Here is a 15,269-nt window from a genome sequence, read left to right as displayed (position 1 = left end):
GTTTTAAATGAACAGCAAGTTTTACCTGATACTTTAGTGTAGAAAATATTTTTGCAATGTTAACATCTATTGTGCTTCTCAGTAGGATGGTTGTTCTGTCATTTATGTTCTGCTTATTAGGCTTGAGTAGGTTTTTTGATACAATCAGATAAGAGACTTACATTTGGTACTGCAAATTCTCTGTAAATGTGTTGTACCATGAACTACATTTAAAAAGTTGTAGAGCCTAAAGCTAGCTCAGTAATGTTTTAGGAGTACATCAGTCATTGGCCGCTGTATGTATTTGATCCCTGTATCATAAGTTTGAGCACAAGCCTGATTTATGTATTAGCTAGTGTACAACCAAATTTTAACCTTTCATTGATAAAATGCAGTACACATGTGCACATGCTGATGCTTGTTAATAAGATGTGGATGTTTTAAGTATGTTCTCCATAATGTATTTTTAGGATTGAAGAAGCTTCACCACCAGGTTGTGGATTTTGCCATATACCATACGATGAATTGAACATGCCATTCCCTGCTCACCTCACTTATTGTTACAACTGCAGGAAGCAAAAAGTTCCTGATGTCCTTTTCACCACAATTGATCTTCCTGTAGAGGCCGCTGTTATTGGAAAGGGATGTCTTATTCAAGCCAGGTATTGATCAAAATGTTTTCTTCATGAAGTTTTAGAGGTCTTCGAAAGAATTCCTGTTACTGTAGTTGAATATGTTATTCAAGCTTAAATTTTCATTTAACAACAGTGTATTAAGGTACATAGGGAATGCCACCTTTCTCCTCCCATTGTGTTATGTGCATGTCTGTTCATGTAACTTTTGTTTGTTGGTGGAAACTGCTGTGTTTTGTCTGCATGGATTATAAGGTAGAGTTGCAGTGCTTGCTGATTAGGACTGCTAATGTGATCTGTTACAGTTATTCCATTGTAAACTCAACAAATTCTTTAAGACAGTTGTATTAATACTTTGCTGTTGTCCATAACTTCAGCTCTGTAGAACTGTCAGCTGTGTCACATTTATGCTGTGGCCTTTCAATTTCAAAAGGGGAATAAGGAAATTTATGGGAAGTGGGAAGGAAGGAAGGGTTAGCTGTGTACAATACGTATGGTTGTCCAGTTGTGTGGATAGATAATTAGTTGGGTGGCTGGACTGAAAGAATTGTGATATATAGTTCATAACCTACTAGGATGACCTAACAAGTTCTGCAGTGGGACCTGTACTGTTGGACACATGGGTGTTGCTAAGGATTTGTTAGGTACACTGCATTGAAGGTGGTGAATTAATTAAGTTGAGCTGTGTTCTCCAACACTAAGAAACACATCAGCAAATTAGAGAGAGTTTAGTGGGGGACCACCGAAAGAGTAAGAAGCACCTGCCCTTACAGGAGAAGCTGAGGCATCTGGACTCATTCAGTGTGGAAAGAAGGTTTCAGGGGTATCTAATTGCAGCCTTCTTACACTTACAGGGAGCTGCTGAAGAAGACATTAGACAGGGTGGTGCACAGTGGAAGGGCAAGAGGCATTTGCCTTAAGTTGAAGCAAAGATCTAAAATATATTCAGAAAGATTTTGAGGTGAACTTGTTAGGATTAGGTGAATTACTACTTTTTTCTGGTCATGTAGTAATTTGGTCCATAGAAGGAAATAACTGATCTTATCAATAGAAGACAGTTATCATTTGTTCTTTTTGAATGCCATTCTGCAACAGAAAGTAAATGGTCATTACACTAGTGTGGTGTTTGAGTTTCAGCCTATGAGACTGAAGCTGAAGAAGGGAATATTACTAACACTATAGTCAGAGATGGTATTTCTGTAGCCTTTTATTCATGAGAAATGAGTATTTCTAACTTTGTTATTGCTTGAGCTGTGAGGGCACTGATTGTTTCTTCTACTTTTTTTCCCTTTATTCCCAAGTATTACTTGAAAAATTTCTGTTAATATAATTATTCAAGTTCTTCCAGTAGAGTAATGTTCTGAAATTGTACCTTAAACAATTAGGAGGCTTGCAGCAAAAGAAACAAACAGAATAGGTGTTCAGTAGTTCATGCTGTCAGACTATTATGGAAAAAAAACCCACCTGCATGATGCATGTTGTTTCTGTCTGACAACACCCTTTAAGCATACTTCACTACCACCACAGAGTGTCAGGGGTTGGAAGGGACCTTCAATGAAGGAGACTTTATTCAGTGGTTTAGAAAAATATAATACTTCTATGTTTTGTGTTCTGCTCTGATAGAGAATATGATTTTAATATTGCTGAAGGTTATTATTGTTCTATTTTACGTTTCTTTTATTGCTGCAGATTTTTGTTTCATATTAAAATAGTTTTGTATTAAAAATGAAGATTAAGTCAGTTACTGAAACTCAGTGCCTAGGTCTTCTCAAGAAGAATTTACTTTTATTTATTTTAAAATCCTGTTTAAAAGTAAATAAATATGGTAACAGGAAACTGGTTGTATTGGTGTTACAGCGATGTGAGAAAGTATCCTGTGATCATTTTCAATTTTCTAGTCTGTTAAAATTGCTGATGTACTGTTTCTTATTACCAGGTTATGCCGTCTAAAGAAGAAAGCTCAAGCAGAAGCAAACGCAACTTCTATCAGTAATCTCTTGCCATTTATGGAATATGAAGTGCACACACAGCTGATGAACAAACTTAAGCTAAGAGGAATGAATGCTCTGTTTGGGCTGAGAATTCAAATCACTGTGGGTGAAAATATGCTAATGGGGTTGGCAGTAAGTACAGTTTTAATCCTGGGACTCTTGCTTTCTTGTGTTATTTTTTCAAGACAGAAAGACGTACACATGTTGTGGAATTCAGGATAGCTAGGGATGTTAAAATGTCATTTTAAGAATAAATTGTAGTGATGGGAAAAAATAAGGTGTCTAATTGCTGTCAGATCAGGACAGATTGTCTTTCAGCACGAGAAAAGAAGATTGGAACCTCTTGAAGCTCTGCTTGTGAAGGATTTTATTAGACAGGGGATGTGAGGGAAAGAAACCTCAGATAGTTCAATGTCATAAATTATAGAAAAATGATTGCATTATTTAAAGGTCAGAGATCCTTGTTCCTCAAGTAGCATTAGAGCTCCATGTCAAATGCGGTCGATACATCCTTTGGTTAGTTGCCAACTAGAGAAAGGTTTGTTGCCTCTCCGTTGCAACTATCAAAGAGATAAATAAATAACAGGCGGAAAGTCTCCCAGGTGCAGCGAGAAAATGCTCATTCGCAGTATTTGAAACTACATTTTGTTATGTGGGGTAAGAATAGTGAATTATACTTCTTCCTGCGGCGATGTAAGAGGATGCTGGGGTAATACTGAGTGGCTTCCATGGTTCTTTTGTCTGACCTGATGATTTGTTTCATGAAAATATAGAATGGGTCTGTCACAGCTGTAACTTGTTTGGACAAACTTTAAATGTTGGAAACTGGGAGATCATCACTTGCCTATGCAAGATATACTAGTGCCAGGACCTGTATCAACGTAATTCATTTTGAAGATAAAAACTTAGAATAATGTGGGAGAGTTTTGAATTCATACTTTGTTTGGAACTTGTAGGTAAGTTATGAGCTCCATCATGCAAAAGATCTATGAGAATAAGGGAGTTTATTAAAAGGCAAGTGTTTTACACATGTGAACAGTAGAGACAGAGATTAATCTGGTATGGAAAGAGATTGTGCTATAGTGTAAATGTTATAATGCTCTCCATTATAGCATAACCATTATTGAAAACCATTTCTATGAAAAGATTATTATGTGTTTGTGTAAGAAGTTTGAAGATACTTAAGAGTATTCTTTTTCTTAATGATTTTCTTAAAAGTCTGCAACAGGTGTGTATCTAGCTGCTTTGCCAACACCTGGTGGTATTCAGATCGCTGGGAAGACTCCAAATGATGGCACCTATGAGCAGCATATATCTCACATGCAAAAGAAAATAAATGATACAATAGCAAAAAACAAGGAGCTTTATGAGATCAATCCTCCAGTAAGTAAAGCTTTTATATTCTTAAAAATAGTGTATTCTGAATTTAACACAAATGACATAAGTGATTTTTAAGAGAGATATGGAATACGTTCAATACGTTCGCTATTTTTTGTGAACATACTGTACTTGTCTTAAAATCCATATATATAGATATATCTATATATATGTAGATTTCTTTCTAAGAAAATGTAGTTTCAGAATGTTCTGATTCTTAAAACTGTGAAGAAATTGCTTAGAAATGAAATGGTTTTAAAACTACATTGAGCAACTTAATTGTGATATCTTTTTTAGGAACTACCTGAAGAAATCATTGGGTCTCCCATTCCAGAGCCAAGACAGCGTTCCAGGTTATTGAGATCTCAATCAGAAAGCTCTGATGAAGTTACAGAGCTAGATCTTTCACATGGGAAAAAAGATGCTTTTGTCTTGGAGGTGATAAATGCTTTCAGTACTACATTTTCACACCTTTTTCTTTTCCCAACATACGTTAAAAACAATCAAACAAGAAAATAAAAACTTCTCTGACGACAGTTTGAAGATTTTATACTCCTTTTTTTTTTTTCCCATTTTGTGTCATTAGGAAAAATGTCACACTGATGTTTGTGTCATATACTTACATGTTTGTAAAATTATAACTTAAGCTGGTGAGAAATGTTCTTCTGCCTACTTCAAGCAACAGTCATGATGGATCCAAAGGCTACAATACATTGTTATGAATGATGTGGTTCTCTATTGTCTCACTTAATGCATTTTTCTTTGCTAAATTTGTGTTCTTCCTGCTGCAAAGCTCTTGATGTTGTACTTGGATATTCAGAATTATTAGAACAGCAGGTGTCAAGAGCATAAAGGAAGGAATTAACTTATTTTCTGAACTTACCACTGATGCTTTTCTGAGCACAAAAATTTAAAACTGAAGAGAATAGCATCCAATTCCATCTACAGCTATAACTAGAAACAGAAATTGTCTGTAGATAAAAAAAAATGCATGTTTATTTTACCTCTTTCTTCACTTAGATTTAAAGATGTAGTTTTAATAACGTAAAATTTGGAGAAAAGGATCAGGTATTAAAGAACTCTAGAGCTTTGGGATTTTTTTCTTTTCTTTTTTTTTTTTTTTTTTTTTCATTTTTTTTGTAGTTACAAGTGTTATAAAGACCTGACCTCAACTAACAAAAAGAAAAAAATGAATGAAATTACAACCTGTAATTGCAGCCTGGTGTACATTCAATAGTTATGCTGATCTTCACAAAACGCTACCTTCATGGAAGGTAATCTGAAAGAAATGTTGTCGATAGGGGAGAATGTGAGAGGTGCTGTAATAGGCATTAATTTGAAAACACCGAGACTGGAGAGTGGAAAAAAACCCAAACAAACAGATTGTGAGCAGTTGGTATAAATTAATAAATTGAGATTAGTTAGCACTTCTCATGTTTGAGTAAACTTTTGTTCTCCGGTGCTTTACAAGTATGCTAGGATCAAAGAGAGTAAATCGGGAAGACCCTTAGGTTAGTTTCACATTTAAAATGAGTAAGATCTGTTCTCATCAAATAAATTTTGCAGCTGGCATGATCTGCATAGACTCTGGTGAATGAAATTGTATCCTCTAAGCAAAAATGATGAGAGATGTACTGTGAGGCAATGTATTTGAGTAGATGAGTTGATCAGAAGATAGTTCAGTGGATGCTGTAGTGTTGGATGACTGTCACAAACAAAGCATGATGTTATTGCATTAAAAAGAGAACAAAGACCATTTCATTGGAAGAAACTATGTAGGAGTTAGGAGAAATACCTGAAAAACATAAACGTCCTCCAATTTGCATCTAAATCTGTTAACTAGAGGAGGGGTGGTACTGATAAAAGTCAGGCAAACTTCCTTCAGGTGTCCCTATAAAAAAGGTTGATCTGCTATAAGCAAAGATCAGCTACTTAAAAACTGCATTATATAGCACAAGCAGAGGTCGGCTCCTTTTTTTTTTTTTAAACTGTTTTGGAGAATTCTTTCCTCTACCTTATTTATTAACTATGGTAGAAGTGCTTGAGTGTAATAGCAGGAGGTCCCCATGTGTAAGGGAAACTCGTAAGTATGTAACAGGATACACTATAATGCTGCTCAGAATAGGTAAGAAAAAATAGGATCTCATTAGTGCAGAATGCAGAACTATGAATTAAGGGACTATACTTGCTGGTTTCCATCGTGTGGATATATTGATCCTATCACGTGTGCCCCTGTGTTTTGGTAGTGGAATCTTTATTTATAGGGGGAAAAAAAAAGACTTTTCAGTTTTGTGGAACCACTTACTACTGTATCCCTAGTTAAGAAATTGGTAATTAGACACAAAATTCCAGGAGCTTTAATGAAGCTCCTGACTCTTAATCTCAGGACCACTTAGCTGAAACAAGTTCTAAGGTCTGTGATACCTTGTTGGGGATTTTATGTTGTTTTAAAAATAATTTATTGTCACCTTCTTACTGAGTGCAATTCATGTATATTCTGCGCTCCTTGTTTTCTTAATGCTGGTTAACTGAGGGAACTGTTTTCCAGGCATTTAACACATCATAAGATATTGGTTTAAATTCAGAAGATTGACTGATGGAATCCTTTTTTAAAATACCTGCTTAGCTGTCAGACACAAATCTCTAGATAACATCACTTTTATGTCTTTCTGAGACTTCTGACCGAAAAAACAGTGTGATTTTTATTTATTGCTATCTTTTTTTCCCCCTAGATCGATGATACAGATGCAATGGAAGATGTACATTCTTTGCTGACAGATGCTCCACCGCCTTCTGGTATAGTTAAAACAGTACTAATGGCCATTTTGTGTAGACAGCAGAAGAGTTACATAATAGAAATGCAGTAACTTGTAATTCCTTCTGTGTGTTTATAGATTTATTTCTTAAGAGTTATTTGAAAACTCCACCTAGAAATAGGTGTACTATACCTCACGATGTATGCTTGCTGTTGCAGGTGAGCCAAAAATGTGTATTGCACTAAAGTAAGACTGAGCAAAATGAACAAAAATTAAAAAAACCCAACAGAATAGGCTATTAACAGTTAGTACTTCAGCAGCACCTTGAAAGAGAGTAGCTTTTTATCAAACTTTTCTGTGTGTTTTGCTGCTTGCGTTTTGAACGTGCGCTCTCTGTGTTTGTAGAATTTTGCATCAAGATTTGTACCCCTATAAAAGCCATTGCCCTTGTTTTGAATCAGCTGCCTTCTTAGCTTGTTTTTTGCTCCTTCTTCCTTACTGTACTGGGAAGAACAGTGAATTGAATTACTGCTTTCTGTCAGTTTTCTGTATTCCATCTGTGGTTTTATAGACACCTATCATACCCCACTCGACAGAACTTCTTGATCTGACTAAGAGGCTGGTGAAATCATCGACCATACAGAAGTTTGGTCACACCTGTCATCCTTCTTTTGTCTTTTGGAGTTTACCCATGCTTGTGAGAGTCTGTTGCATTCCTAATAATTGCTGCCAGTATTTATCTTTTTGCTACTGTTGAGTCCAGAACAGTCGTTGTCAGTTACCTACTATTATGACCATGTCTTTTATTCCTCATAGATCGTAGCCAACAGACAGGTTGTCACTGCATATATGTGATGTTAATTTTTTTCTGCGCCCATCAGTAGTTTATTTATATTAAATTTCATCTCTTACATACTTATTATCTATCATTAGGTCCTGCTGCAGTTGATTTTACTACCCTAAAATGAGGTTGTCAGCAGTCATCTCATTATGTCCTCCCTTACAGATAAGCAGTGTTGGAAATATACAGTTCTGAGTTACAAATTTATCCACTGTAAAATTTGACCATTTTCTCTGACCTTCTGTTGAGTCTTTTAACCGTCTGTATTTCCTTCAGTGGTGTTCTATTGTATTCCTCAGCATACTGCTTTATTAAAGAGTCTGTCTTACCAAATGCCTTTTTATGTCCCAAGCAGATTGTATCAATCAGATGTTTATGTGCTTCTTGACTCCTTCACAGAGCTCCGGTGGGAGTGTGAGCCATTGCTTCTATTTGCAGAAATGTCACCAGCTTTTCTTCAGCATCTTCTTGTTCTTTCTCCCATTGATTTCATGTTCTGGGATAGCTTCCTCAGATCAGTAGTGCCAATATCTGTGCCATGTAAGTTAGCTTCTGGGCACGTAAAAGCACCTCAATACCAGAAGGTGAAAGGATCCCTTTTCTCTGGTGGCAATTACACACCTGTTGGTATATGATTTTTTTAATTTTTTTTTCCTAGTTCTTTTGCCTGGTTGTTCAACAACTCCTTCAGAAATCTCTATTTAAGACAAGTTATTTGAAATATCAATTAGAGTTTTTCACCGCTGTGGAAGCCTTCTCTTCCATAGTGAACACTGACACAGAAAGTACATGCGGTCTGCTACCTTGTTATTACCTTGAATACCTTGAATATAATGTCTTACTTGACACTTAAGAAGATTTCTGCTTTTGATGTTCTGAAAGAAAATTAATTCATATTTACACTTTTTTTTCAAGCTGCTCCACAGTTTCTAGCTTATTTTGTGCGTTTACAGAGACCCTACCAGATTTTTTTCTTCTAGATGTACATTCAGATTTTCAGGGTTACATACTTGCTTTTGATAACTTACCCTACTGTTCAGTTGTTGTGCCTTTTTTGTTTGTTTGTTTGTTTCCCAATCTCTTCAAGTTTCTCTGAGTAAGTGCTAATATTTGCACTCTCATCTTTAGCTGGTATCTTCAAGCGTCTCTATGCTGTCTGTTGAGGGGTTAGCTTTTCAGCTTGTCCTCCGAGTACATTTTATAGAATCACAGAATCATAGGATCACAAGGTTGGAAATGACCTGTAAGACCATCTAGTCTAACTGTCTTCTCATTACCATTGCTACCTCAAACTACACCGTATCTCGTAGCTCCTCATCCAGGTGCCTCTTGTAAGCTTCTTCGTTTGTACTTAGTTTCTTAGGAGCTAAGCTGTGGATTGTTGGTGTTTGCCAATGACAGTGTGTAAGTATATGTTGATCAGAGCTAAAACGTGTCTTTGTGTGCTTCTCTGTGAGGTTCTTGTTGCGGGGCTTGGCAGGGAATGGCCCCATGAGGCAGCCTGGCAGCATGTCTCCCCTGTCAGCATCAGGTGACGTGAGCTAGCCAGTCTTCCATACAGTTGTCACTGTTGCATTGGATGCTTCTTAATCTCTCTGATGTCACCATGTTGAAGGTTCTGGCTTTGCTTTTGCGCAATTAGATAAATATTCAGAATAAGGATTCTGTAGTTAGAGCATTTGATTTAGAAGTTCCATCTTTCTCATCTGTTTTTCACTGCAGTATGAATAATAGAAATTCTGTCTCTGTTACAAGTAATTGAAGAATTGCGAAGAACTGAAGAACTGCATTCTTCAGATGTTGCTTTCTCTTTAAATATCATTCTTGTTTTTCTGTTATTATCCAATATTCAGAAGTGCTCGAGGGAAATTATTTGCAGAACATTGAGTGGGATTGTATACATTTCTTCAGAAATATTTTCATATTTCAGTGTACAACTTAATTTGCCCAAATATTATCATTACAGGTTTTTACAGTTGCAACACAGAAATTATGCCTGGTATAAATAACTGGACACCGGAAATCCAAGTAAGGTTATTTCAAAAAATAAACCATAAAAACTACCATCATACATTCCTTCCAAACTGTTGAAATGTGCAGTAGTAACTTAAATATATTTTAGGGATCACTGATTTTGAAAGATAATTTAAGAGGATACCTTTGTGCTAGAAATATGGGTGGCATTTTGTTAAGAACAGGAAGATGTGGAGTCTGTTTTTTGTGTGTGCCTGTGTGTGTGTTGTTTCTATTTTTTAATATTGTTGTGTAACAAGTTGTTACAGAAATGCAAACATTAAAAAAAACAGTTGTGATAAATATGAATTTGAGCTTTCAGGCATTCTTAATAGCCTGGCTAGATTTTAGAGCTTCTTGAACAAATGTTGAAAGTGTTGGCTAGTGTCAAATACTGAATTTGATAGCTTTAGTAGATTAAGATAAGTAAGAATTAGCTAAAGCCAAAATGGAGAAAATAGAAAACTTCTGTTTGTAATTAACTATTTTGAGTTAATATATACCATGCAATTGTCACATGTAGAGAGGGAGTTAAAACAGATCTAAATTGGCACAGTGCAGGACTATGCTTTGCAGAAATGGAGTTTGAATCTGAAAATGAGATGAATACATTATCAGCATGCTGTCAGGTTGATGTGATTGTCTGTGTGTCTGTATATGACGTTCCATTATTGTGTATGTTGTTGTACACAATTTATGTATGTTATATTTTCTCTGGTTGAAAATCATGTAGGAGGTAGAATGGCATACAGTATTTTATATCTTGATCAGCCATCTTTTTCACATATTCATAAACAGTAGTTTGCAGAGATTGTCTTTTGTAAAATTTTGAAGACGTGCTTCATTAGTTTTTTCCTTTTCTTTCCATTTCTGTCTTATTTTTCTTATCTGTGTGTATCTAATTCAGATGTTCACAGCAGTAAGAGTTTCCAGATTAAGCAATATTAATCTAACAAATCAAACACTTAACAAGAACTTCAATGACCTATGTGAGAACCTGTTGAAGGTAAGAGTCTTTGATTTAAAATATACCTTGAATTGTTCATTGGGAGCAACGTGAAATGAGACTGTAGTGACAGTAATGTTTTCTTCGTAGTTGCGTTTCACAATTCGGCTACACTGTGCCTGAAATTAGTTTGCATGCTGCTGATAGATTTGGCCTTTTTTAGTACATTAGACATTTCCAAAGATTTTTGAATGAGTCCTTATTGATAGTGTACTCTAGAGAATTTTTACCCTTAATTTCTCTGAATTAAACTTCTTTAAAAATAATTTTGTGTCATTAACAGAGCTTGTATTTTAAACTGCGATCTATGGTTCCGTGCTGCCTTTGTCATGTGAATTTTACTGTCTCTCTTCCAGAGGATGAAATAGTTCAGGTAAGTGTATTGCTTCTTCAGAATTTCAGCATGTAGGCGTGCCAGTTTTGCCCTTCAGTTAACACTTGGTCCAGTAGGGCTGGATTATAGGTATGCTTGGTGGATTCTGAAGTGAAACTTAAGGCTGTGAAGAGGAAAGGTGACTATAGAGGCACTAGTTTTGAGAATTGTGGGACTGCACACATAGCAAATCATGAGCATGGGGTGTCTTCATGTGAGGTTTTAATTAGGAAACAAAAAGTCCAGACCAGGTATGCATTAAGGCATTTATTATACTAAATATACTGCCGTCTAAAATTACCTGTATTTTTTTCCTTCAGTTTCAAGATGATGCAGTCTACTTAATTTTTTTAAATGACATTATTTTTGGGATCAATTAAAAATCTTTCTTTCTCTCAGGCAAAAGGTAATAATGAGTTTGTATGATATTTCTTTTGTCATTTCACCAAGAAAGAAAGAGTGAACAAACTGATGAATAAAACTGTAAACACAGGAGAAATACTGCCATGTATGTTCTGACTTCAGACCTTAGTATTCCTGTTTATTCTGTGCAGTGAAGGAGGTTTTTAAATATATCTGCTTAATTTTTTTTTCTTTCATTATTTTCCTGTGGAAAAATCTGTTGGGTTTTGTTAGTTTTGTTTCATTTTGCTTGTTTGTTTGTTTTCTTCACTTGGCTTTCTTTTCCAAAAAACTTTGGATTTTGCGTAAGAAATTAAGTTGCTAACATGCCATCAATTTCTGATTTGCAGATTGCAGTCACAGCTGTTGCAATTACATTTGACAAAGACCAAGCATTACAAGCAGCCAAACCTCCTACAGAAAAATCACAAAAAAGAGGTAAATACTGTGAGGCCTATTCTATAACGTCACGGTTATAATACAGATTTGTTGGAGCTCATGCATGTGACCTCCGGTAGAAGGATGCCTTACTTGTCAGGTAGTTGATATTTGTACCTATTAGACAAAATTACAGCCTTAGGAAAGAAATGTTTGCTGTTTCCATTTTCTGTATACCATATTTGTTAGAATATTTTTCTCTATAAACAATTCATGTAATACTTGGCATTGTTTTAATTGTATTTTTATGTGCGTAACATAAGCCACTGTGCTTATAAGAACTTCTGCCCTTCAAGAAGGAATAAAATGAATTATAATAGTTGGAAAAAAAAAAAACCCACACCTAACATGAGACACAAACTCACAAAAATAATAAAAAAGAAAAAAAAAAAAAAGAAAAAAAACCAACAAAAAATCATAATGAGGTACATTTTGGAGGCATCAGTAAAGCATTACACCATATAGCATTATGGAGAGAGAAGAGATTCTACTTTACTCTGCCTTTGTCTTTTCTAACGAAGCACCGCCTAATGCTAGAAGTGTACGTTTGCACTCTGTATATGAGAATTTAAACAGATGGAATTTTGAAGGTATTCCATTCTGATAAACAGAATTTAGTGGCAGAACACAGTGTCATATTTTTCAAAAATACTAGTTGTATCTCACCTTCTTAAGTAGTAACAGTACATTTTCTCTTACATTAAATAAATCAAATGTTGCTTTTTTTTTTTTTTTTTTTTTTTTTTAACTAAGCTGGCTTGGATTCCACTGTAAAATCAAAATTAGAAGATGCATAAATTGACTTAACTTTCTTTTCCTGAAAGTATTGAATTCTGATAAGAGAACACAGGCTCTGTTGAGTTTTACAGCTGGATTTACTGTAAGTCACCTGACTGGTCAAAAAGAACAGCACTACTATATGCATGTGTTGGAACAATATATTTTTTTACGGCCTGGCTAAACTGAATCTATAGTGCTTACTACTACTGGCAAGTCATGTTTTCAGAGTAGTTATTAATTTGATATATTTTCCTTGAAGCGTCAACAGACAATGAGGAACAGCTACAATTTCCATTGGAACTTAGCTCTGATCCCCTTGCTTCTCAACCGTTCTCAGCAGCTAAAGGTTGGTTATATGGAGGAAAAATGAACTCTTTCCTTTTTACTGATTTTAAGTGTGACTTTTTCACTGTTGTAGTAGCCTTTTTAAACATCTGTATTTTCATTTTAAATATTGTTATGCCTATGTATAATAAATACTCCTGCAGTCAATTTTTTGAGTCATATAAGGTCTGCATTTTTCTTTGGTAGATTTCCTGTATTCTTTTCTCTTCTATTATAGTTAGTTTGTGGAAAATATAAAACCACTGTGTGTTGGGTGTCATTTCACTTAGAAGAGTTATAAATTACTTTATAATTAGACTTGTCTCATATGACTGATCTTGCTTCCACAGATGGGCCATATAAAATAACGACATAGTCACTATCTCATAGATTTTTTTTGTGTGGTGAGAAATATTTCAGACAGCAAATGCTGACTTTTCAGCTGAGCTAAATTGCATGAATTTTTTTTTTGTAGGTGTAAGTGCTCTTAACTTGTACAGTAAATGTCAAACAGCTTTCATTGAAATCGTCTACCTTGACTTCCTTGTATGTTGTTGGTTAACACCTCTGTTAGTAAGTGGGATTGAGTGCATGCTCAGCTGGTTTGTGTGTGATACGGAGTTGTGTGGTGCGGTCGACGTGCTGAAAGGCAGGGGTGCCATTCAGAGAGATGTATGCAGGCTTGAGAGTTGAGCTTGTGCAAATAACATGAAGTTTGATAAGGCCAAGTGCGAGGTTTTGCACCTGGACTGGGAAAATCCCAGACATGAGTACAGACTGGGAGAAGAACTCTTAATGTGCAGCCCTGAGAAGGGCTTTATTGTTCCTGTGGATGAAAAGCTGGATATGAGCCAGCAGTGTGCATTTGTAGTCCAGAAGGCCAACTGCATAGTGGATTACATCAACAGAGGGCGACCAGCATGGAGAGGAAGGTGCTTTTTAGCTTCCAGTTATTTGGTTAGCATTGTGACTAACAATGTCCCTCTCATCTGTCTGCAATGTGAGTGAGCCTCTAATGTCTATTTCTTGTCACATCACTGTGCAGGTTGTAGAATAGGTAGTGACCAGTAGAGGGTAGCCTGTTCACGGAGATTACTTTCTCTGGTGGTCTTCACATTCCATGTACCATAGCTCACCTTCGGGGTTTTCAGATAGATAACTATTTCAACTGTCATTTCTTCACAAATAGACACTGAGGTTTCAATGCAGATTTGTTTGGTAGCCTATTTAAAATACAGATCACCTTGTTTTTAAAAACATATTATCCAGAAGTCAGGATGAGACCCAGTTTCTGTAGTGACAGGCAGTAGTGATAGACTTCAAATTCATCAGTCAGAGCAAAAAGAGCGATCTTCATTGGGCCATTAATTCTAAGAACCATGCCTGTCTGCCATGAGAGGTGATAACAGTCAGTGTGCTGAAGTGATGGGTGTATTTACTTGTGTGTTTGGCAAAGGAATTGCTAAGAGTGCCAAGATAAATGTGAAGTGGATAAAAGATTCTTCTCACAGGAAAAAAAGGGCAATTAGAATTGTCATAGTATCACTAAAGTTGGGGAAGACCTCTGAACTCATCCAGTACACTGTCAGCTCATCCCCACCATGCCCACCAACAACATCCCTCAGTGCCGCATCTCCATGTTTCTTGAACACCTTCAGGGATGGTGACTTCACCCCACCCCGGGCAGCCTGTTCCAATGCATCATTGCTGTTTCTCAGAAGATACTTTTCCTAATATCCAGCCAGAAATGATTTATGATGTTATTTGACGAGTTTAGTTTATGCTTTGTGTTCAAAGAAAAATCATAACTAATCTCAATTTTTCCCTGTTTACTGAAAATCTTTTGCTTTGATAATAGGTGGGAGGTGGAAAAAAAAAAAGCTGGCGATTCTTTTGTTTCAAACAAACTTCAAAGTTTATTTGACTTCTGGAACGTGGAGTCTTAGCTAGTTTGTTTGCTTGTTTACATTAAGCTAAATATGAATGGCTAGGTGATAGCTATTTGTTTGTCGGAACTGTTTATTAACAAAGCATCTTTTAACTTGCAAGACAAGTTTAATAAAGATTTGTACCAATGTATAATCTGTTACCAAGGTACGTGACATAGGATATTATATGCAGGGGATTTTTCTGATATTCTACTGTAAAACTTTTATGAGAAAGAAGTTGTCACATCCTACATGACGCACAGTTAATAGTGCCCATAAATTATCTGAGTGAAATTTATTCTGTTTTGTTAGAAGTCCCGGAGGGTGCAAGTTCCCACTCAGGTATTCCTGCTGCTCAGAGAGGTGAGTTTACTTCATTTAGCTGTATGCCAGAACAGAATGAGCATTCTTAGGCCATTGGTATACTCT

The 15,269-nt window shown here is 35.9% G+C and overlaps 1 protein-coding gene across 21 annotated transcripts in view; it reads left to right on the top strand.

Moving 5' to 3' along the window:
• Window positions 1–15,269, top strand: part of C2CD5 (C2 calcium dependent domain containing 5) — a 64,943-nt gene that overhangs the window by 42,821 nt on the left and 6,853 nt on the right. For 16 of the 21 annotated variants that reach the window (XR_008208558.1, XM_052690492.1, XM_052690491.1 and 13 more), the window contains 11 exons: window positions 450–641; window positions 2,548–2,734; window positions 3,821–3,985; window positions 4,277–4,417; window positions 6,712–6,775; window positions 9,543–9,604; window positions 10,497–10,595; window positions 10,879–10,968; window positions 11,721–11,808; window positions 12,848–12,934; window positions 15,153–15,203. Coding sequence is in view for 20 of the 21 variants with exons in the window: in XM_052690492.1 (XP_052546452.1) it covers window positions 450–641; window positions 2,548–2,734; window positions 3,821–3,985; window positions 4,277–4,417; window positions 6,712–6,775; window positions 9,543–9,604; window positions 10,497–10,595; window positions 10,879–10,968; window positions 11,721–11,808; window positions 12,848–12,934; window positions 15,153–15,203 (1,226 nt within the window). In the remaining variant the exon portion in view is untranslated. The remainder of the gene's footprint in view (window positions 1–449; window positions 642–2,547; window positions 2,735–3,820; window positions 3,986–4,276; window positions 4,418–6,711; window positions 6,776–9,542; window positions 9,605–10,496; window positions 10,596–10,878; window positions 10,969–11,720; window positions 11,809–12,847; window positions 12,935–15,152; window positions 15,204–15,269) is intronic. The other 5 variants (XM_052690496.1, XM_052690506.1, XM_052690508.1 and 2 more) reach the window with 1 other exon arrangement.

This window comes from Tympanuchus pallidicinctus, unplaced genomic scaffold, assembly GCF_026119805.1.
Source record: "Tympanuchus pallidicinctus isolate F22 unplaced genomic scaffold, pur_lepc_1.0 scaffold27, whole genome shotgun sequence".
Classification (NCBI taxonomy): Eukaryota; Metazoa; Chordata; class Aves; order Galliformes; family Phasianidae; genus Tympanuchus; species Tympanuchus pallidicinctus.
This window is presented reverse-complemented; position numbering and strand designations above follow the sequence as displayed.